At 40.3% G+C, this 23,370-nt stretch overlaps 1 protein-coding gene across 1 annotated transcript; it reads left to right on the forward strand.

Annotated features, from left to right (window-relative positions):
* Positions 1–14,227: 14,227 nt before the first annotated feature.
* Positions 14,228–15,280, forward strand: B3GALT1 (beta-1,3-galactosyltransferase 1). The gene has a single exon (XM_021703290.1). It carries the CDS (start codon positions 14,300–14,302, stop codon positions 15,278–15,280), a length of 981 nt encoding a protein of 326 aa, XP_021558965.1. The 5' UTR covers positions 14,228–14,299.
* Positions 15,281–23,370: the final 8,090 nt, after the last annotated feature.

Raw genomic sequence — 23,370 nt, forward strand, 5'->3', positions numbered from 1 at the left:
ATTATTGGTAGGGTTTTCTAGATATCTTAATATCGTGAAGGGAGTAGCCTTATGAATGGAGCTGTAGCCTTCATCCTTTCTCAAGTTCTCATTAAAAAACAATAACTATGCATTTACATTAGGGAACTAAGGATCTCAGGGCCAGAAAGACCCTTGAGCCATGGTGAGATGCACAGCAGCCGTGAGTCCATTTTCCCTACCTTCACATTATTCCACGGAAGTAGGAAAAACAAAAATTTTTAAGATGACTACATGTAAAAAGTGAAATGTAGGAGATGGCGTATAGACCCACACATTACAGTTTAACAGATTCGTGTTCACATCCAGGTTGTTGGGGGTTTTTTTAAGATTTATTTGATTTAGAGAGAGAGCATGCATGGGAGCAGGGGAGAGGGACACGGGGGGGCAGGGACAGAGGCAGAGGGAGAGAGAGTGGAAGCAGACTCCCCCTGAGCACGAGGCCTGACTCAGGGCTCACTCCCACGACCCTGAGGCCATGACCTGAGCAGAAATCAAGAGTCCAAGGCTTAACCGACCAAGGCACCCAGGCGCCCCCACATCCAGGTTTAATTACTCACTAGCTGTGTGACACTGGGGCAAGTTGCTTACTATTTGGGCCTCAGTTTCCTCTTTTGTATAATGGGAATAAGGATACCTATTTCTTATAATTGTTAGTAAGACTATACGTAAATTATGGAGAACATTGTAAGTGTGAGTAAGGCAGAGAAGCAATGATGTGTCCTCTAAATACATAAATTATATATACAAATAGTTATTTGTAAGGCATTTTATATAGTCCTAGCAAATAGTATTGGTTAAATAGAAACTATTGCTTAAAATATTATTTCAAAATAATTAATATCATAATCTTGATTTAACAAATTTGAAAAATGAAATGCTATGCTAATCTACCCAGTCATAAAAATGGTTACACTTTTTTTTTTTTAGGCAATCCAGAATATTGATTTATTTCCTCTCCCCTCAGCCTCACATCCTAGAAGTCAATCTTTTTCCCCAAGAATCTCCTGAAGGCCCCTTTCATGTCCTTATTCCATAGGCTGTAGACGAGGAGATGAGGGGGTTCATCATGGGAGTGGTTACACTTTTGACTGAAGAGATATGATAGTGAATAATGACAAATGAGATTTTCTTCCTCTAATTTCTGAGATACATTTGTATGGCTCATGTGTTTAAAAAAAAAAAAAAGTCTATTTCCTTTCACAACTGACCTGTTTCCAATTATACTTAGAGACCTTTCCTAAATTCTACTTTTATAGAATTCAGACTGTCTTATTGAATTCAAACTGACTCAAACACTGGCAGGCTGGGTCTCTAACCATTGGGGAAATAAGAATCTTTAGCAAAAAGGAAGTTGTAAAAAGAAGGGAAGGTATAGAAAGGGAAATCTCTAGTACCAAATAGCATCTGGTGAAGTGAAGCTGAGCAAGAGCAAAATGAGCAAAATGTCTGATGGTTTTCAAATAATATAAGAAGGGAAAGGAAAAGCAAATAGCTTGATATCTTTTTTAAAAATCACCTGTACCATCTGTCTAGGACTTACTGGAAAAATGACTATTACAATGCAGTCTTAAAAAAAAAATAGCCTCAGAATTTCATGGAAACTCATCTCTAATGGGCCAAGTAAAAACATGCTTTGAATGGGACTTTACAACATTTTAACAGTTTCAGAAACAACCTGAAATCTCCAGTATAAGGAAGAATAAAACTCTTACATGTGTAGGTGAACAAAAAGCACAAAATCATTTTTTACCTTTTGTTGTCTTTAACAAAACCTGTCCTCTATGACTGTTAAGTTTGTCTATGATACAAACTTCTTAACTTAAGAAATTGAACTCAAACACGTGTTCTGAAGACTGTTTTCTACAGGAAAAAGAAAAAGCAGGAAACAGAAGGAAGGCAAATACCTCTCTGCTTTGGTACAAACTTACATCTATACCCCGTCTGAAAGAGAGAACCGTGCTGAAAATGGGAAGGGATGTCAAGTTCATCGGTCTCTGACCCACCTTTCTGGTGAACGCTGCTAGAAAGCTGACAGCAAATGCCTTTTTCTAGAGAGCAAGTTCCCCATGCTAACGAGACTGGAGGGAGGGCTGAGTCCCGGTGTGGAAAATAGGAAGAGCAGGCAAAGGACGGGTGAAGAGAAAAAAGCACAAAGACCACCAGAAATGTGAGCAGAGAAACATGAGGAGTGAAGTAAGGAGGAATCCGAGGCAAGAGTTGGAAGAAAAGAGTGACTAAGTGTGTCAGGGAAGGTCTCAAGGCTTTGCTCAGAATGGTGTCACATGCCATGTGGATTGATTGCAAGAGTTAAATAGGTGAGGAAATGGAGAAAAGCATGAGAGAGCACTTATTTAGGGGCTCTGGATATGAAATGAAGGAGAAAAATATGACAATAATTGAAAGTGATGCCAGGGTCAAGAGGTTTTGTTATTGTTATTCTCAACATTTTTCTAAGCCTTTCTAGAGACAAAAAAGCCAATGGGAATGGAAAGACTGGAAATGCCAAATACTGCAGAGAAGGGCCCTTCGTCAAGTGGGTTGAGAAATCATGGACTGGTGCAGAATTTCTGATCAGTGAAAGTTAATGCAATTTTGAAACTAAGAGAAATTTTTAAGGAGGAAAATATTTCCAAAGAGACTTCATGGCAAAACTACAACTTGATTCTTTTTCTGTTGTCAATCCTGTGCTTTGTCCAGAGAAGCAATGTCTCTTTGACAAGAGACCTTACCCCACAAAATCTAAAGGCTCAGGAGTAAGAATAAAGATGGCAGATGATTGTGGAGAGCTGATGCAGTGGGGAAAGGAGAATGGTGAATTGACACAGGAATGAGAATTGAACCTCAGAGGCATTGGGGGAGATTAATCTTGAGCCCTGCCCATGGAATCCAAGTGAGAGGAGTCCAGTGTAGCCTCAAACAGATTCAAGAGCTATGTAAGGTGGATTGTGGTGAAGAGTTGAAGGCGCCAGTAGGATGAACACTGGCAGGCTGGGTCTCTAACCATTGGGGAAATACGAATCTTTAGCAAAAAGGAAGTTGTAAAAAGAAGGGAAGGTATAGAAAGGGAAATCTCTAGTACCAAATAGCATCTGGTGAAGTGAAGCTGAGCAAGAGTTTGGTAAATAGCTTGTGGGAAGCGATGCTGGGATTGAAAAAGGTAAGGACTGTGAAGACCCAATATGGGTGACTGAGGATGAGAATGGCAATCAAGGGCAGTATTTTTCACATGACTGGCCAGTAGGTAATAATTTAAGAAAATTATACCCAAAATCACAGATTTCAAAAGCAAAAGGGTGTGGTTAAAAAGCTACTCTGCCAAATAAAACTCCTTGTCACCCAGGCTTTCCTTTGGGTGAATTTCTAGAGCAATTCACAAAGCATTCTAATGCTGAAAATTGCAAAGTCCCTTAGCCAAGTGATGAAATGACCATATGCCTCTAATATTACATTGTGGATAGGTTCTATTACAACCTAGCTAAGGTTCTATTACAACCTATGAAGGAAAAATGATAAATCTTGAATTGGCTTTGTCTTAAATATCTCTACAATTATCATGGGGTAGCCATTTCAGACTATCTTAGCATACATAGAATGTTAGTGATGACTGTGTAAATGCCATTCAGAGGGCTATTTAAATCTGGTAGATTTTTGATATTCTAAAGTTATATTTGAAAAAAATCTAATTCTTCATCACATTAGTGCTAATAATAATCATAATATTTCCTCTAGCTTGTGTAGCCCTTTTCCACAGAAGTACAAGACCTCTTAATATACACATTATAAGATGCAATTGAACCTTCTTATGAAAACAGTCAACTGCCAAGCTTTTTTCCCCCCTTTTTGAGTATCAGCCAAGTAAGAAAACTGCTTTTCCACCAGTTAGTCAAGATGCATTGACTGATTGTTGCTCGTGAAACATTTTATAGGCGATCCTCTCTGGATTTGTCTTTTATTTATCATGTTTATATTAATAATGACAATACTCTTCATTCATGTAGCAGTATTTAGCTTCCAGAGCATTTTCAAATACAGTATCTTATTTGATCCATACTGACCCTGCAAAGTATGTCCAGATGTTATCATTCTCATTTTATAGATGGGGAAACAAAGGTAGAGGGATGCACAGAGTCCAGAGCGGATGACTAAACATCTGAAGGTTGAATCCAGCTCTTCTGGTGTCATAAGATTGACTGCCTACAAGATAATTTCCATGACAGCAGCTACACAAAATTATTTTTGGCTATTATGTATTCTGATAAACTGATACTGCATAAAGGGGCATTTGAGTTAGAAAAGGAAACAAAAGGAAAATAAGAATTGCAAGTTCTTTTCCATATGATGTTATCAGTTCCCTCATGGTACTATCATTCTTTGAAATATGACCTAAAATATTACCTCTCTGGGAGGGGCTAAGAAACATCTCCTTAGACATTGTAAATTTTAGATAGCAATACACTAACATCTTTCTGGTTTCTAACAATATCCATTTATATCGGCTTCCCCTCCCCAAAATAACAGGCAAAATGAATACTCTTTTTTGGTATTGCAGAGCTCATCATTTTTAAATTCTCCCAGCTGCTGTTTATATGAGTAGGATGTCTTTCCTCTCATCCTCTTCCACATCTGTAATAAAACATCCTGGTGTTTCTTTCCCAGCAGAGAAGCCCTACCCAAGGTCCGACCACATTGCCAGGCTCCCAGTCTCCTAAAATTAAATAAGTGATGGCTCTGCCCATCTTTAAAAAATGTGTCTTATATAAGGCCGTCAAGGCACCATATCCATCACTGTGAAGGAAGCCAAGCATTTATTTAAAATAATGAGACATCCTCATTTTCATTTTTCCCTGAGAGGATTGTAGTGATATTTAAAAATTCTCTGAATTCTAGAACTAGGGCAACACATTGATTTGAAGAAAGCTATAATCTTCTCCTCTAATTTGAAGTACACTTTTTCTGCAGTGAAATAGAGTGTAGCTTTCAGAATAGCAAGAGCCCTAAGCCCACACAAAGACATCTTCATCCTGACCACTCCTCTTTCAAGTTGGCCCCGTTCTTCTGAGTGCAGGAATTTATAAAGACCTTTTCAATAAATTTCTCTTTTTTTTATGTTTTATTTATTTATTCATGAGAGTCAGAGAGAGAGAGAGAGAGGCAGAGGCAGAGGGAGAAGCAGGCTCCCCACCTAGCAGGGAGCCCGATGTGGGACTCGATCCAGGACCCTGGGATCATGACCTGAGCCGAAGGCAGACGCTTAACCATCTGAGCCACCCAGGCGCCCCAAGACCTTTTCAATAAATTTCAAGGTATATTGAACTAAAAGGAGAAAGGTTCAAATAATCTCTTCCAGATTTGGAAGGGAAATGATTTCGACTGCCAAAAGATGATGAATATTACCTTTTGCTTTCTGCCACTTCCTTGTTGCAAATGATCTGTTGGGCGAGTTCAATTATGGGGTCTCCGAAAGGATTCATGATTAATTTTTTTAAAGGAACAAATTAGCTCTTGGTCTTTCTGAGGCAGAGGAGTCAGAACACTTACTCCTATGAACATTCAGGGATTTCAACGTCTATGGGCACATTGCCTTCCACAGCCAAGGAGGCTTACTTCAAAGAAAGGCTAGGAGAGAAAGCCAGCCCTCTGCGATTTGGAGAGATAATAAGTTAGCAAGCTGTATAACATAATGGTTTATGAAATTCTTCCTTTAAGGACCATTATCTAGTGTTAATAGTGCTTTATTTCTTCCTCTCCTGTGCTTATTTAGAGCATAATTATAAGAGCGAGAGGAAGGGAGGGAGTTGGGCATCAAGATAACCATTTGCCAAATTAATGCAGCCGAGTAGAATCTCTGGCCTTTGGGGCTCGTTTATCAATTAGTTCTGTTGCGGTCTGAGTTCTTGTATTTCCCCACAGAATGAAGATCTTTGATTTCCCTCATACGCCAGCTGAGGAAAGTCACTTGAGATCAAAACATTTCTCAGACAGGATCTCTTTTCCCCTCCCCAGTGATGGGCTGTACGGCCAGCTTCTCATCCATTTCAAGAGCTTTTCATAAACACAAGTGGTTAGCCCTTTCTCTCCCTGCCTTCTCGTTTCTTTATTTTTTTTCCTGAATTTCTGTCTTCCTTTTATTCCTCTCTTTTAACTGGTTGAAATTGGGTTGATTTTTTCCAACGGGTTTCTCTTTTGGACCATGTTTTAAAGTGACTACATGGATTTTAATGTTCAAACCACTTTTGTAGTACCATATGGTCTCTGAATATTCAAAATTGGTACTGAATAATAGGAATGCTGGTAGTTTGAGGTGACACTGGAGAATTGTCCTTATTCTCCAGAAACCAAGTCAGTTTCTTGGGAATTGTTGACCCCAACTTTCTGGGAAAGGTGCCACCGTCCTGGCTTCACTTTCCCAACTAATTATGGGTCGATTTTTTTGTGTGTGTAGAGGGGAGTACCTCAAAGGAAAGAGAAAGCAGCAGAAGCACAGGACTGTTTAAAACTATGCCACATTCTTCGTGTCGTCTTATTAAAAAAATGAACTAGCTTTTTCTTTAACCTAAAAATAAGCCAAACTTTGTGTCCCTTTACACATTCATGTTTCATTCTTCTTTGATTGCTAATTACAAATTTTTCATCCTTTAAAAGTTGGTTTACCAAAACCCAAGACTTTACCTGCTCAAATCAAGAAAATAAAATGTGAAGAAATGAAGTCTTGGGCGCCTGGGTGGCTCAGTTGGTTAAGCGACTGCCTTCGGCTCAGGTCATGATCCTGGAGTCCCGGGATCGAGTCCCGCATCGGGCTCCCTGCTCGGCAGGGAGTCTGCTTCTCCCTCTGACCCTCCCCCCTCTCGTGTGCTCTCTCTCTCTCTCTCTCTCTCACTCTCTCAAATAAATGAATAAATAAAATCTTTAAAAAAAAAAAAAAAAAAGAAATGAAGTCTTGTAGAGCCAAGTATTTCATTTTGTTGCTATCTGAAAAATAGATGTTATGGATGAAGTTGTGTCTCCCCCCCCAAAAAACAGACATGTTGAAGTCTTAATGCCCAATACTTCAGAATGTGACCTTCTTTGGAAATAGGGTCTTTACAGAGGTAATCAAATTAAAATGAGGTCATTAGGGTAGGCCCTAATCTAATATGACTGGTGTCCTTACAAAAAGGGAAAACTGGAACACACAAACACCCACAGGGAAATGAAAATGCTGTGTAAAGAGGGAGACAGAGATCTAGTTAGTGCATCTATAAATCAGGAGTGCCAGCAAATCACCAGAAGTTAGGAGAAAAGTATGGAACAGATTCTTGGTCATAGCTCTCAGAAGGAACTGCCCCACCAACATCTTCTCAGACTTCTAGCCTTGAGAATTTGTGAAACAATACAAGGAACAACAGGTGTTAGTGAGGATGTGGAGAAAGGGGAACCCTTTTGCACTATTGGTGGGAATGCAAGCTGGTGCAGCCACTCTGGAAAACAGTGTGGAGGTTCCTCAAAAAGTTCAAAAAACAGAACTACAGTATGATCCAGCAATTTCACTACTGGGTATTTACCCACAGAATAGAAAAATACAGATTCGGAGGGATATATGCACCCTGATACTTATAACAGCATTATCAACACTAGCCAAACTATGGAGAGAGCCCAAATGTCCATCGACAGATGAATGGATAAAGAAGATGTTTTACACACACACACACACACACACACAAATATTACTCAGCCATCAAAAAGAATGAAATCTTGCCATTTGCAACGACATGGATGGAGCTAGAGTGTATTATGCTAAATGAAATAAGTCAGTCAGAGAAAGACAAATACTACATAATCTCACTCACATGTGGAATTTAAGAAAGAAAACAGATGAATATATGGGAAGGGGAAAAGAAAAAAAGGAGAGGGGCACCTGGGTGGCTCAGCCATTGAGCGTCTGCCTTCGGCTAGGGTCATGGTCCCGGGGTCCTGGGATCGAGCCCCACAGGGAGCCCACTTCTCCCTCTCCCACTCCCCCTGCTTGTGTTCCTGCTCTCACTGTCTCTCTGTCAAAATAAATAAATAAAATCTTTTTAAAAAAAAAAAAGAAAGAAAAAATGAGAGAGGGAAACAAGCCATAAGAGACTCTTTTTTTTTTAAGATTTTATTTATTTATTTATTTGAAAGAGAGAGAGAGACAGCGAGAGATGGAACACAAGCAGGGGGAGTGGGAGAAGGAGAAGCAGTCTTCCCGCTGAGCAGGGAGCCCGATGCGGGGTTCGATCCCAAGACCCTGGGATCATGACCTTAGCCAAAGGCAGACACTTAATGACTGAGCCACCCAGGCGCCCCGCCACAAGAGACTCTTAACAATAGAGAACAAACTGAGGGCTGATGGAGGGAGGTGGTAGGGGATGGGCTAAATGGGTGAGGGGGATTAAGGAGGGCACTTGTTATGGTGAGCACCGGGTGTTGTGTGTAAGTGAGGAATCACTGAATTCTACTCCACAAACCAATATTGCACTATTTGTTAACTACCTAAAATTTAATTTTAAAAAAAGAATTTTGAAACAATAAATTTACCCAACTTATGGGACTTTGTTATGGCCACCTTAGCAAACTAATACATATAACCTACTAATACAAATAAGCTGCATCTCTGGAAGCTGAGGGCATTTGAACGAGTGGGCAAAAAGGCCACCACTGGGAAACATGAAGCCAAGAAGATCCAAAAGACAAGAGAGGAGCAGAAATTAAAAACCAAAAGGATTCTCCTAATGAAGCATTAATCCCAAAGAGCCAAGCAAAGAGCCAAAATGTTAGTAAAAAACTCAATTACCAGACTGGAGATCACAAGGCTTTTTGTTCTCAGCTCAAATGTCACCCCTTCAGAGAATGACCAATTCATCTAAAGTTGCTCCCCTCCCACCTCTACTCAGTCTTTATCCCATTGCCCAACTTACTTACATCACTTATCACTACCTGAAACTATTTTTGTATTCATTTATCATGGGTTTATTTTCTGCCTACATTTCCTAGAAAGTAAGCCCCCATCTGTCTTACCAGTTGTAGAACAGTGCCTGGCATCTCTAACAGGTGTTCAGTACATCTCTGATGAACAAATGAAGTAGATTTGGAAATCCAAGGGAAATCAGAACTCAGGGATATTATATTCCTTGTCACACCAGGGAGTAGAAGGGGACTGTGCAGCCTGGCCCATGGGTGCAGGGAAGCTGGAATGACTGCCACGCCATCTCAGCGGCAACCAGGACGTAGGCACTCGGTACTGACTTGTACTTGCCGGAACCATGATGGAGAAGGACATGAGCTTGACACCCCAAACTATGCACAGTTTGCCCAAGAGATTCTACCCACTTGCTGCTGGACTGATTTCTGGCCATACAAGAGAAGAATTTTGGCAAATTTAGGAGCTTTTTAAAAAATAAATTACTCAAAATAACAGATTATCCAATGTGATTTCTAGGAGAAACATGTGCTCCTTAAATTGAAAATTCTGCCCCATTAACTTCCTGAAAGGTGATGGTGGATAGCTACTGACGGGTTCTGTGAATGAGGTAATCTGTGATACAGCAAGGCCTCTGGGGAGGAAATCTTTCAAGTGTTAGAGGTGAATGTTTCTATTTAGAGGGATTTGAATTTAATGGATGACAAGTTAATATGTCATCAGCATCTGTGGTTGTAGTAGGGCTGCTAAAAGGAATGACAAATGCTCTGTGTGCAAGTTTGTATTTTAATACATTAACATGTCTGTTAAACAGGACTTCTTTAAATTTCATGAAACTAAGAGAACCCTCCAGAGGATTCTGCTTTGTGACATTCAGCTCCTTCTCTAGAACTTTTCAGCTGTCATTTTCTTTGCTTTTTAGTGGACTTTTGCCTTTGTGTTTTCCAGGAAGAAAACAGAATTCTCTAGCAGGCAATCTGTACAGTGTATTCGCTAGACCAAAAAACTGACCGCAATCCTACATATTTAGAAGAATCGATTGACATGTGTGCTCTGGACCCCAAATCATGAACTGATCAACTGACATAATCCCGTCATCCCCACTAGAACCTGTTCTTTATATCATAATACTATCTGCCTGTATAGCAGTATTTCCCTCTGAGAAACTCCAAGGATTGGTGATGATCATTAATAGCTATAATGTTGTCGAGATAATGTAGATGTTATTTTTGCCCTTATTTTATACGTAAGGCTACTGAGGCACAGAAAGCCACATAGCAAGTTCGGATTGTTCAAGGAGTGAAACATGGACATCTTGCTCAACACTAACTACTTCAACCAACATACATAAAATCATGCTTTAGAGTTAAATGCAGCCTGCTAATACTCTCTATTCTCTTTACTTACATTGCTATTTCTGTTCCAGAGGCCTATTTTTGTGTTTGCCTGGCCACCTGAGAAATCTATTTTGTTATCAGCAAACAGGATGCTTTTTAGTGCCCCTCGCTGTAGGTGCGCATTATCGTTAGCCACTCTTCAGATTCTAGGCTGGTTCTTTTTCCCATTTCAAATCCTCTGTTTTTATTGGTGATCACTTGCATTTCCTGGTGCCCAGGATGCAACAATACTGTGCTTACTTTTGTCCTTGTGTCTGAAAAAAATCAGTAGAGTGATTCTTTCAGTGTGTGAGTGTGAGTACATGTGTGTGTTTGGAGACTTCCGAGAAAGGGAACTGCAAAGTGTTTCTGAAGCTTTCAACAGCTGTAGCTCTCCACCCCCTCTCCCCCCATCCCAGCTTTCATGTGCTCTTTGCAAGTCATCATTTTCTGATATCAAGGATCCCCATAGAACTGGTGTCATGCAGTGTGTAACAAACCAGAATGAACTAGGCAAAAATTCCAGCCATGGACACACATCTAAGAAAATAAATGCGTGGATCACTGGGAGAAGAGCAGCATGCATTCCTCCCTGCCACCCTGGCTCTCCCGTGCAAGATTTTGCCTATTGTCCTAACGGGCCTCAGGAAACTTGAGATGACTGCTCACTTAGTCACCCGCTAGCTGCGTGATCTGGAGACAGTACCTCTCTTATAACAACGTAAGGAATGAAGCTCTATAAAATACAGGGCATGGAGCGCATAGCCCAGTATCTGGTGTACTACATGCTTTTTAAAATGAGACCTATCGGGGTGCCTGGGTGGCTCAGTCGTTAGATGTCTGCCTTTGGCTCAGGTCATGATCCCAGGGGTCCTGGGATCGAGCCCCGCATCAGGCTCTCTGTTCAGCAGGAGGCCTGCTTCTCCCTCTCCCCCTCCCCCTGCTTGTGTTCCCTCTCTCGCTGTGTCTCTCTCTGTCAAATGAATAAATAAAATCTTTAAAAAATAAAATAAAATGAGATAAATAAATAAAGACCTACAATAACAATGGAAAGAAGTGTCATGTTCATTAGCTAAGAGAGAATGCTCATTCTTCTGTGAAAAGTGTTCTTAAATACATAAACTTTATTCATGCTCTCACCTATTTCTCTATTTCTCCCTCTTTTAGCTCTTTGTAAATCTCCCAAGTACCTGTTATTTATGGAGTCCCTTTCCCCAGAAAATCACACAGAAAAGTATCAGAGAAAAAAAATTGTCACTTATTCCCTTGGGGCATAGAACTATGGGAAAAAGAAATACCTAATATGGAAAAATAAATGGCTGTTGAAATCAGTGGACAGGATTTGGTGAAGGTAAAATCCTCCCTTGCACCCTTTAGATTGCAGAGATGGGCGACAAGCTACTCAGCTCAGTTTCTTAGCACCACTCACCATCTGACCCCTGCTTATCTCGAGAGCCTGAAACTTCACCATCACCACCCTCCCCCCTGGCACCCCGTCCTCTTCCCTTCCTCCAGGATTTGCAGTCACACACTGTGCTTCTCACTTCATGTCTTTGAGTTTCCTCTGCCTCAAATGTCTGGTCATCCAGATAATTCGTACTTGCCCTTGAAGACTCAGCTTAGATAACATTTGCATGGCATCTTCCCCGAGGCAACCTCGTTGTTTCAGTCCAGGATGGGGTGGAGGAGTATGATTCACATCACAGTCTCTGGGAATGGCGCCTTGTGGAGATGCCGTGTGCATTCTGCTCGACTGTACCTGGTCTGCACATACCCTGTCCACCAGCCCACCTCTCCTGTGTCCTCTAGTAGCCTCGTGAGGAAATTTTTTGTCTCTCTGTTTTAATCATTTACAGGAAGTCTTTCCTCCTAGACCACATGTTCCTGGAGGAGGAGTATGGGCTCTACTTCTGTTTTTCCAATACCTCACAGGCACTCATGTGAGTAGTGGCTCAAGAAGAGAGCTTGAGAGGTGCCTTTTCCAGTGACTATTTTTGGTATACCAGCTTAGTAATAGATGACTCACAGTTTAGTAGGAAACTGTGAAAAGTAACAAGGGCTCTAGCATGACAACAGCAGGCTTATAAGAATCAGATACTAGCCTGGAACAATGACGGAGAAAGTTTGGTTTGAGACTCAACTCACACTCCTTTGGCATTCAGTTGGAGCTGCCGTCTGTATATCCCAAGTTGAGAAGCCCTTTTCTAAACTCTATTGCTGGCTTCTCACTTCGTTTCACTTGCTATTTAAAGTTTCAAAGCTTGCTGCACATCACGTCCTTTTTATCAGCTATGGTGCACCTTAGAGCGGACATTTCCTTCAGGAGCCAAGGATACTGGAGCTTCTATTTAGAGAGTACTTATTATGGGCTGGATGAAGGCCTGCCTATGCCTAGAGTCATGCTGCTTGAAGCCTTTCTAATATTCATTTAGTTAGAACCGTAACCACACTGAGTTATTGCTGGTCTCATATGGATCATATATTCACAGGCAGCTCTTGGCTTTGACAAGAGGATGTGTGTTATCTCTGCTATTGCCCATCATGTCTTTTCATTTCATTATGAATATTGTGCTTGGAAGCCTGATTTTCAATCTATAATCCCAGTTAAATTCTTTCAACACAGTCTGTCCATTTAAGTGCATAGTTTTCTTTGAAGCAGACCTTGTGGAAGTCGATATCCATGATCTGCTATCTCTGTCTTCCAGGGCCACCACATTTTGCTCTAACTGGGAAGGAAAAGACAATTTTTAATATGAATGAACTTTGTAGCCTGGCATATAGTTTTTTACTGGCATGAGAGCAGCTCAAGTTCTAGAAAGAATTAGAGTTCCGAAGGACAACTTCTTAATGTGAACCAATTAAAGTGTTCTTTCCATCTTCACTGGGTCTGTGGCTCCAAGTTCAATTGTGTCTCTTATTATACTGCTGCTGTGTTTACTGACAAGTGTCACTACATAAACAGAATTGAAAGGGGCCAGCATAATTTCATCAAGGGAACATCAGGGTGAATTGCTGAAAAGCACAACATGCGATACCATTTAGATCAACTCGAAAATGAATGCCGCCAGCTGTCTGAAAGGCCCCTTGGGTAATGGTGTCCATGCCTGAGGGGAAGGCTCTTCTTCATGTGAAGCGTCCTAGGAAACTGAGAATTAGGGACCAACATTCATGAGAGCCGAAGTTAGGAAAAAAAGTGAGGAAAAGTAAGGAATTACTTGTAAGTCAGAGCCCAGGGAGACCGTTTGAGCAGATTTTCCAGTGGTCATGCACACGTTTTCAAATACAGGGCTAAAGAAAGCAGAGGGATGTTGAGAACCAACTACTTCATCCGAATCGAGCCAACAAATAGGCTTAGAAGTGTGGGAACGAGATAGGAGGCCCTGTGTGAGGCTCTCCTGCTTGAAAGAAGACTTCAGTGTCAGAAGGTTTTTAACAGCAAAGAGGTCCTTTTGTGAAGAGGGGAAAAGTCTTTTTTAATTACTAATGTTCAGTTTACTTCATGTTCCCCTAGAGCCTATAATCTAATACTTGTTAATTGGGTATGAATATACATAAATAACCTCTATCCAGGGGAGGAAAGGGAGGATGGTGGTGTCAGGAAGTTTTCAGTAGTGGTGGCAATGAATGATTACGTTTACAATTTGAGTCATCATGGGTAATTCTAACACCCTTATTATGTTTATTTGAGGATGTGAAGTGACTAAATAAATCTGAACGACAATTGTACTTTATTGATTTTGCAGAGTTAAGAGGAAGATTTATGAGACATGGAACTTTCCATCAGGTTTGGAAGAAAGTAAAGGGAACGCAGAGATGCCAGACCGCCACTAAGACCCATGGACAATCCCGCACTCACGCTTCCTTCTCTGTCAAATTTTAAGATTTATTAGTAATATGCTGCCTTTGCAAGATGAAAACAAACTAATGCCAAGAAGGCATATTCTTCCATATTTGCAATAGACGTGCTCTCAAGACAATGGCTTCAAAGGTCTCCTGTCTCTATGTTTTGACAGTTGTGTGCTGGGCCAGTGCCCTCTGGTATCTGAGTATAACTCGTCCCACTTCTTCCTACACTGGCTCCAAGCCATTCAGCCACCTAACAGTTGCCAGGAAAAACTTCACCTTTGGCAACATAAGAACTCGACCTATAAACCCACATTCTTTTGAATTTCTTATAAATGAACCCAACAAATGTGAGAAAAACATTCCTTTCCTTGTTATCCTCATCAGCACCACCCACAAAGAATTTGACGCCCGCCAGGCAATCCGAGAGACGTGGGGGGATGAGAACAACTTCAAAGGGATCAAGATAGCCACTCTCTTCCTCCTGGGCAAGAACGCGGATCCTGTTCTGAATCAGATGGTGGAGCAAGAGAGCCAAATCTTCCACGACATTATCGTGGAGGACTTTATTGACTCCTACCATAACCTTACCCTCAAAACACTAATGGGAATGAGATGGGTGGCCACTTTTTGTTCAAAAGCCAAGTATGTCATGAAAACAGACAGTGACATTTTTGTAAACATGGACAACCTTATTTACAAACTACTAAAACCCTCCACCAAGCCAAGAAGAAGGTATTTTACTGGCTATGTCATCAATGGAGGGCCAATCCGGGATGTCCGCAGTAAGTGGTACATGCCCAGGGATTTGTACCCTGACAGTAACTACCCACCGTTCTGTTCGGGGACTGGCTATATCTTTTCAGCTGATGTGGCTGAACTCATTTATAAGACCTCACTCCATACAAGGCTGCTTCACCTTGAAGATGTCTATGTGGGACTGTGTCTTCGAAAACTGGGCATACATCCTTTCCAGAACAGTGGCTTCAATCACTGGAAAATGGCCTACAGTTTGTGTAGATATCGCCGCGTCATCACTGTGCATCAGATCTCTCCAGAAGAAATGCACAGAATCTGGAATGACATGTCAAGCAAGAAACATCTCAGATGTTAGGATTTTTACCGATGTAAATACATTCCTTTTCTTTTTTAAGAAATGGGGCCTAGGGTGTTGGTGTTTTATTGGTGTCACCAGGGGAAATGAACCGGTGTAGGGGTTTTGTAAAAAGCTTTTTTCTTCCTGCTCCTAGTTTCTTTCTTGGACTACCAATTTACAAGTGTTAGGCTCTGATCATAGAAACAACACATGAGTTAGAAGGGCCAGATTTCATTCTCAGGTCCTAAGGCATTGGGTTTATCTCAAAAAGTAACATCCTAACAACTGCTAGGATTTACATACTCTGCATCTGAGATAAAAATCTGGTTCTGGGAAACCGAGACTCGAGGTAATGCCTTCATATCATCTCTGCAAAAATAAAAGTAAATAACTCTTTTTCAGAAATAATACACAGTCAGAAAGACACACCCGATGTGATTATTAATATTGTGTGTGCTGTTACATTGAATTTTTACATCTCTTGCCATGTAATGTGTACAGTATTTGCGGTTCCACCAAGACATGAACTTAGGCCTGGCAGGGAGGCTGCAGCTAAATAAATGGAAATTTAAATTTGAAAAGCAAATATTCTGTATGGTTGGAAGACAACTGTGCTTGCTCATCCGAGGATTAAACCTGGTCATTGGGTGGAATGTATATAAAATGCTACTTAACAAAATAAACAAGAGATTTGCCGGGGCAGTGGGGGAGGGGGGGGTGTCTTTCAGAGCAAACATTACCTGGTGCCTCCAAGGAGATTTTGCCAAATGTAATCTCACCTGCTTCCCTCCATATGGTGTTGCTAAGTGCATTTTACAGTTTCTGTCTCAGGAAGGCACATATGTAGAAATAAGTTGGTAGGAAGGCAGAAAAACAATAAATTACACGGAGAAAACACGAATTTATGTATGCATTATAATTAACATAAGCAAGCTTAGCAATAGTATAAGATGCCCCTCCCACACATTTGCAAAGCATGTGAGATAAGCTTTCAATGGGTCCCAATGTTATTGAATGCTTTAGCCCTACAGTTGATAGATGTAATATTCTAATATCTGAAACATCCAAGTACCTCTAGCTGCAATGCCGTTAGGAGTAGGAGGTACTCTGGAAGTTCTGTGACTGAGGTTCATGGGAAGGAAAAGTGGAGAAGCTTGGGATCAGTTTCTCTTGGTACCATCGTTCTTATTGGGTCATGTGAGCAGGCATCTTAACCTTGCTGTGCTTCAATATGCTCAATTATAAAATGGATGGAAAAAACACCTACCTCACAGGTGCTGTGAGAGCAAATTGCATTTGCTAAGTATTTTGAGATCCTTAGTTTAAAAGGTGCTAATGCAATGTATCATGCGTTATGCCAAATGCTAAAATAATTAATTACAACAGTGGTCACCTGTAGTAGTAATATCATCTCAAATATAAATTCTGCCAACATAAAGATCGAATATGAACTATTAGTGCATCTGATTCTTCTAAAACTTTGACTTTTCCCTGGATACCTTAGGTGTTTGGAGAAGCTTCAATTTCTCTATCATTTCCTCTGATTTCAATGAATAAGTTTTTACTTTGGTGCAATGCCTTGATTTCCCAGGGTGCTGAAAGTGAAGGCAGCTGCCTTTCTTTGGGGAGGAGCCTCTGGCTGGAAGCATATTACAATAATTGAACCACATGCTTTGCAAAATGTATTATATCCCATCAACTTAGATCTCAGGAAACATTCATCTGAATTCTCGATAAGGACTTTGAGGGCCGGTAGAGCTAGTCCCCCTCTATCCGAAGAAGAATCGGCACTCTGCAAACCCACATATTGCACATCTTCTATTCATTAGAAAACTTTGCTTGTCTTCATTCAAAGACAGCCCTGCAACTGAAAGAACATAACTTTTCTTTTAACCTGACCTTTAGAAGCTCCCCCAGAAGTTGATAGCAAACAAGTAAACAAAATGAACAAATGGAAGTCATGGCCTATTTCTTGACAACACTGGATCTCTTATCCCCAGCCCCAAAGAATGCAATATGAGACAGGTCTTCCTGTCCTTCAGTACATCTTCATCAAACAGTCAGCTGGACTGCCGAGTTTGATTGGAAAACAGCATTAGGTAGCCTGGGGAGAGATGGATCAACACAAGGTGAGCCCCTCTCTAACCCCCAACTCTCAACTGCTGTGAGTTCCAGTCATTGGAAAAGTCTCATGACTTTGTATTTGGTTCACATTTCAGTCACATAGCTGAATCAAGCCTCTGTCTTCTACTACCATTTTGCATTTACCTTATGCTCAGTCAAGCCACCTTCATGTCAAGGAATTGCACATTATAAACATCATATATGTACATCTATGAATTGTTTTCTGTGTGTGTGTGTGTGTGTGTACATTATAAATAGAGCCCTAATCTTTAAAAGGAGCAAAAATCGGAGAATCATATGTCTTAAAGAACTATTTCCTAACTTTTTTATGCTAGGTAGTGCCCATGTGACAAACATGTAAATAGTCATCAAAGACCATATGTATATATTTTAAAGGCATTTTTTTCTTCTCCCCTGTATGTATAGCTAGAATCTGCTTGTTATGTACATTTTCTTCTGCATGGAGCTTGGTGAGGCAAGGCCATTTGTCCAGTGTTTCAATAGCCAAAAGCATGTTTGCCCTTCGTTTTTTTGAATGTTCAAAAAAAATGTTTAAGTCAGGTGATCAGGAAAAAAAGCTCTGATTTTCTACTTTTCTTAATTTTATGATGCTGGCCAAATTATGGTTTCAATTATTTAAGCCATTTTTAAATGTATTTTCATTTCTCTTATATAAAATAACATTTCAGACAGTATTGTATCAGGAGTCGTTCAGACAATTTTTATGAAAACCTTCTGACTGTCCCCCTACCTGTTTTGTTCATTATGCGTTGGATAACAAAACGTATCAATATTGAGTGTCTGTATTCTTAAAATTTCTTTTTTAATTTATTTTTGGAAAAAAAAGTTTTATCTTTGCTGGCTAATTTGCGTGGCTTTGGGTCTTCTTATATTGGACCAAATGCCAGTTTCAACATATAATATTGTATCTTTAAATAACCAGAATCAAAATTTGAAGATCATTTTTGATTTGGATTAAATTCAGAAGAACAAAACCCCTTTGTGTGATGATATGGGGGAAACAAACTCTTGACAGAGAAGCTAAGGAAGGAGTTTTTCAATCAAATCTCTTCTATCAAAGACAATGGAACATTTACATAAAGCTTCTGGGATTCATTTTCTACCTTTCCTAATATGTGGGTTTAGTGGGGGAATTGATTATGTCATTTCTTCTGTAAAGGTGAGGATAGTTTTTCTAAGCAACAAAGTAACTCGTGAATGAAAGAAGTAATTTAATAGAAACGCTTGTTGATGATAATTGACACTTAGGTATATCGTTATATATGAATGATTGTTTATTTATGTATTTATTTGTCAGAATTGTACATACTATTTCGCCAAACGTAATTGTCTGTAAAAGTGCACTCTCCAGGTTTGTAGTACTATTTAGGGTTACATGGGTTGCCGATCAAGCTGCTAATCAGAATACTATTTTTTGTATCAATGTTATAAAACTGAAAAATGACAAATAGATGCTGAAGATGTCTTTACATTCAGTTTCTTCACCTTCCTCTTGAAATGTAAACTGTTGATTGAAGCACGATGCCAATGTATACATCCATCTGTCATGAGGAAGATTATGGTTCCATAAAGCTGATTTTTTTAAACCATTGGGACAAATAAACAGAAGGAGAACGTATTTTCCACTTTGCTTCTTTTCTGAAAGAATCTCTTTGGTGAGTTGTGATCATTAAAATTAGCCGACACCCTGTTGTTTATCATTAATCTTCTCTTCAACCTCAGTATAGGTCATAGCTCACATCATTCAAAGCTCATCCCAAGAGCCCACTGCAGCATAACAGTCAACTTAGAGACGGTTTGCTCCTTAGATCATGGACTGCTCCAGGGTTTAGGAAACTGGTGTCTCCCTTGCCCCTTGGTGGCCTCAGGAAAGTCTCTGTGTTAAATTCTATGGGTTGAACATGTCAACAAATTCCAATTCAGAGAGCACTATATTGATAACATGAGTGGTGAATTAGGACATATTAAATTCAAGGCAAAACTGTCATTCTTATGCGTCACCCACATATATCCTTTGGAATATTGCATACTATTTTAAAAGTTTGCTCAGACTGGAAAAATGCTATTCAGGCATCCTTTCCAGCAGACAAATAGGGGACGCTTGCTGATGCCTGACTTTGTAAGCAAGAGACTAATAGCTATTTAAGAGAGAAAAGTTCCTATTATTATCAACCCTGAATTGGCTTAAATAGGTCTTTACTTTTTAATGGAAATTTAACTGGATTTACTATCGCTGTACCTCAGAGTTCAAAGCGTTAAGTCCATCAGGTGAGCTGAAATACATGAGTTAACAATGAAAACATAAAATACATAGATTTGTATTCCGTGTGACTCTTCTAAAGGACCAACATCAAAAGCAATGTTGTAAAGGCATGGTCTTATACCAGGAGCATCGGCACCAAGTGGGAACTGGTTAGAAATGCAAATTCTTGGAACCTACCAGAAACTTAGGGGTGTGGCTCTGCAATCTATTTTAACAAGCTTGTTAGGTATTCTCGGTCACACTAAAGTTGGGAATGCTGCTCAGGGGCTGGCAAACGACCCTCTGAGAACCACTTCTAGCCTGCTGCCCCCAGGTTGAGAGTGGTTTCAGGATGAACATTTGCAAAGATTCGATGAGGGGACACACTAATATTGAATCCCAATTAAGCGACATGTTTTCCCAACGGTAAGAATTCTACTCTTCTCGGGGCGCCTGGGTGGCTCTGTCGGTTAAGCGTCTGCCTTGGGCTCAGGTCATGATCCCCGGGCCCTGGGATCGAGCCCTGCATTGGGCTCCTTGCTCAGCAGAGAGCCTCCTTCTCCTTCTCCTTCTCCCTCTCCTCCTCTGCCCTGTTTATGCTCTCTCTCACTCTATCTAAAAATCTTTAAAAAATTATTCTCAGTAGATGTGTATTGCCAAAAAAGTCCTTAATTATTATTTTATTATATTTTAATTTCATTAATACAGAAACCATGGAGATCTGTTTCTTGTTATTTCAGTAAGTTTATATATCTTCAATTTTGCCTGTTAGCCTACGAGCTTGAAGTATTTATTATCTGGTCTTTACAGGGCAAGTTTGCCAACCTCTAACTTAGAGAAACGGGGAGACATCTGACAAAGGTATGATGTACAAATTTCCTCCAATTGTGGATGAGAAATGACAGCACGAAAGCATACTGGAATTGTTTTCATGCAGCCAGAGAAATGACAATGTAGTCATGGTAATGTTGCATTAAAAACCGACAGCTGCTTATATTTTTTAAATTTTTTTTATCTCTCTGGGTGATTTTTAAAAATCGTAAAAACTTGATTCTAATTGTAACAATTAGCCAAAGCTTAATTAATATATTGCTTAAAGTTGTGTGGGTATTAGACCTAAGAGGGTGGGTTTCATATAGCTTGATTATCATAATTACAAGCATTCTATTTTCTCATTTACTTAATTGATTGTCAGAGCTTTCCAGATAAATTCACACTGCTGGAAGAGAATTGAATACATTTCTGAGAGAGAAAAAAAATGGGGCTATTTAGAAGAACGATGTGTCCCAGAATATAACCCATGTGAGCATGAAAAATTGCCCTTGATCATATCTCCTTACCTCTTTGCTGGCTAAAATAGGCATTTTTGTGAAATGAAAAAGAAATGAATGAAAAAGTATTATTGATTCAACTACATCTATAATAACACCGACTCCACTGTCTCTTCAGCCAGAGGTGCTAGCACTCAAGAAAAATTTTCCATTTAGTTTTCCTTATAGAATCTATTAGTTTGGTACATTATGTCGACTATTTGTTATGCCTCTTGCAATGACCTCAGTCCTCACCTGGGGGGAGCATGGCGTGAGAGGTGATTTATTCTCTCTCTCAGGTTTATTCCTGAGCATTTACTCAGCAGTGGCGACCTGATATGGCAGGCTGGGCAGCGTTACGTGTGGGGGTTTTGTGATGAAGACTATTTTTCAGCAGAGACAAGGATGACCTCACCAAGAGTGAGGTGAGGGAGAAGAACACATCAGAGACCTTCTCCCATTGTAAAGCTTTAAATGGTCAGTGCCTATTCCTCTGGTCTGTTGTTAAATCCTACCGGTAGCCCCGCGAGGTAGTACTACTGTTATCTCAATTGACAAATTAGGAAACTGAGGCAACAGAGAATTGTGTAACTTACAGAGTGAGCCCGGGCCCTCTGGCTCCAAAGGCTGTGTCCATAACCAGTGCAGCATGCTGCCCCTGAAGGTAAGAACAGACACCCCAACTCCCACCGGCCCCAATCCCATCCCCATTCCAATGGAGGTCTGTGTAATTAATTTAATTTGTTTTCAGGTTGGAAACCACCCCCAACTTTCTTTGAGTTAATATTTACATACCTTAACATTCACCCTATTTAAGTGTACAATTCTATGAGTTTTGACAAATGATACATTTGGGTAACTGCCACCATAATCCAGATCTACAGCAGTTCTGTCACCTCCCAAATTCTCTTGCCCCTTGGTAATCAGTCCCCTTCTCCAGCCCCTGGCAGTCACTGATCTCTTTCCAAACTTCTATCTTACATGGTATTTGCTTTTTATTCAGTAGTCATCATATATAATGCTTAATGTTTAGAAAAAAGTTTCTTCAGACAACCCATTATGACAATTTGGTACAAAGAAAAGGAAAAACCCAGAAAGGAAGAGAATAGAAGACAAAAAAAAAAAAAAATCTTAAGAAAATAGTTAAACCAGGGCGCCTGGGTGGCTCGGTCATTAAGTGTCTGCCTTGGGCTCAGGTCATGATCCCAGGGTCCTGGGATCGAGCCCCGCATCGGGCTCCCTGCTCAGCGGGAAGCCTGCTTCTCCCCCTCCCACTCCCCCTGCTTGTGTTCCCTCTCTCGCTGTGTCTCTCTCTCTCAAATAAATAAATAAAATCTTTGAAAAAAATAGTTAAACAACATGAAAGTACAGGTAAAGTTTCCAGAATTTAAAAGAATGCCACCATAGTTTGGATAATATCCAAATCTAATGAATATTAATAAGAAAATACAAGTCAAAAATCTATAACCCCCCCTCATTCAGAGTCTAGCCCAGCTCAGGAGGAACTTTTAACAGAGCCTCTATCCTTCAGAGTTCACACACACATTTCTGTAAAGTAGAAAAAACAATCTATAAGTTCAATTATACTTTTTTTCCCTCTTGGAAGCAAAGGACCCTCTGGAGAGGCATCCGTCGCTCACTAGCTCATTAAAAAGCCCAGCCCTCTCTGCACTGGGGGGTTTGTCTCCACACAGGTCTCACACCACACTCAGACAAGCTCTATTCCTGCATCTGCCTGTGCTTTCTTTCTATTGGTCTCTTCAACATATGCTAGTCCACATTTCCTTTAGGAAAAGAGAACTTCACAACTACAGGTTTCTCTTCAAACTTTATCGACAGAAGTATCTGAGTTAACTTGGAAAGCATGCCCTTTGTAACAATACGCTCCTCAGTCTTACAGGCAATCCAGGCTGTGGGAGCAAACAGGAGCCTGGGGCAGGAAGAACAGCATGAGGGACACATACACTCTACAGCAATGTTCCTCGGGTTGTAATGTGCCTAGTAATTACCTGTGAATCTTGTTAAAATGCAGATTAGTAGTTCGGGGTACAACCAAGATTCTGATTTTCTGATAAGCCCTCAGACAATGCTGATATTCTTGTAGCAAGACCCTAGCATTTAAGGCGAGATTCTCGATAGAGATACTAGCATTCATTTGGCATCTATTATGGACCATACCAAGGGCTTTCACTTACTGCCTCTAAATCTTCACAGAAACTTGTTAAAAGGTATTAAGGATTAAGGTGAGGTTTGAGTCTCTAGTGTGGTCTTAGGTTAAAACCTCTTTTTATTTTTTCTCTATATTTTCTCTGAGACCTTATGGGAGAAGATTGAGGTCCTAGAGGAAGCAATACACCCAAGAAACAAAGCAATGAGAGGCAAAACAATCTACTTAAAATATCACGCTATTA

The sequence above is a fragment of the Neomonachus schauinslandi genome, chromosome 3 (assembly GCF_002201575.2).
Source record: "Neomonachus schauinslandi chromosome 3, ASM220157v2, whole genome shotgun sequence".
Lineage (NCBI taxonomy): Eukaryota > Metazoa > Chordata > Mammalia > Carnivora > Phocidae > Neomonachus > Neomonachus schauinslandi.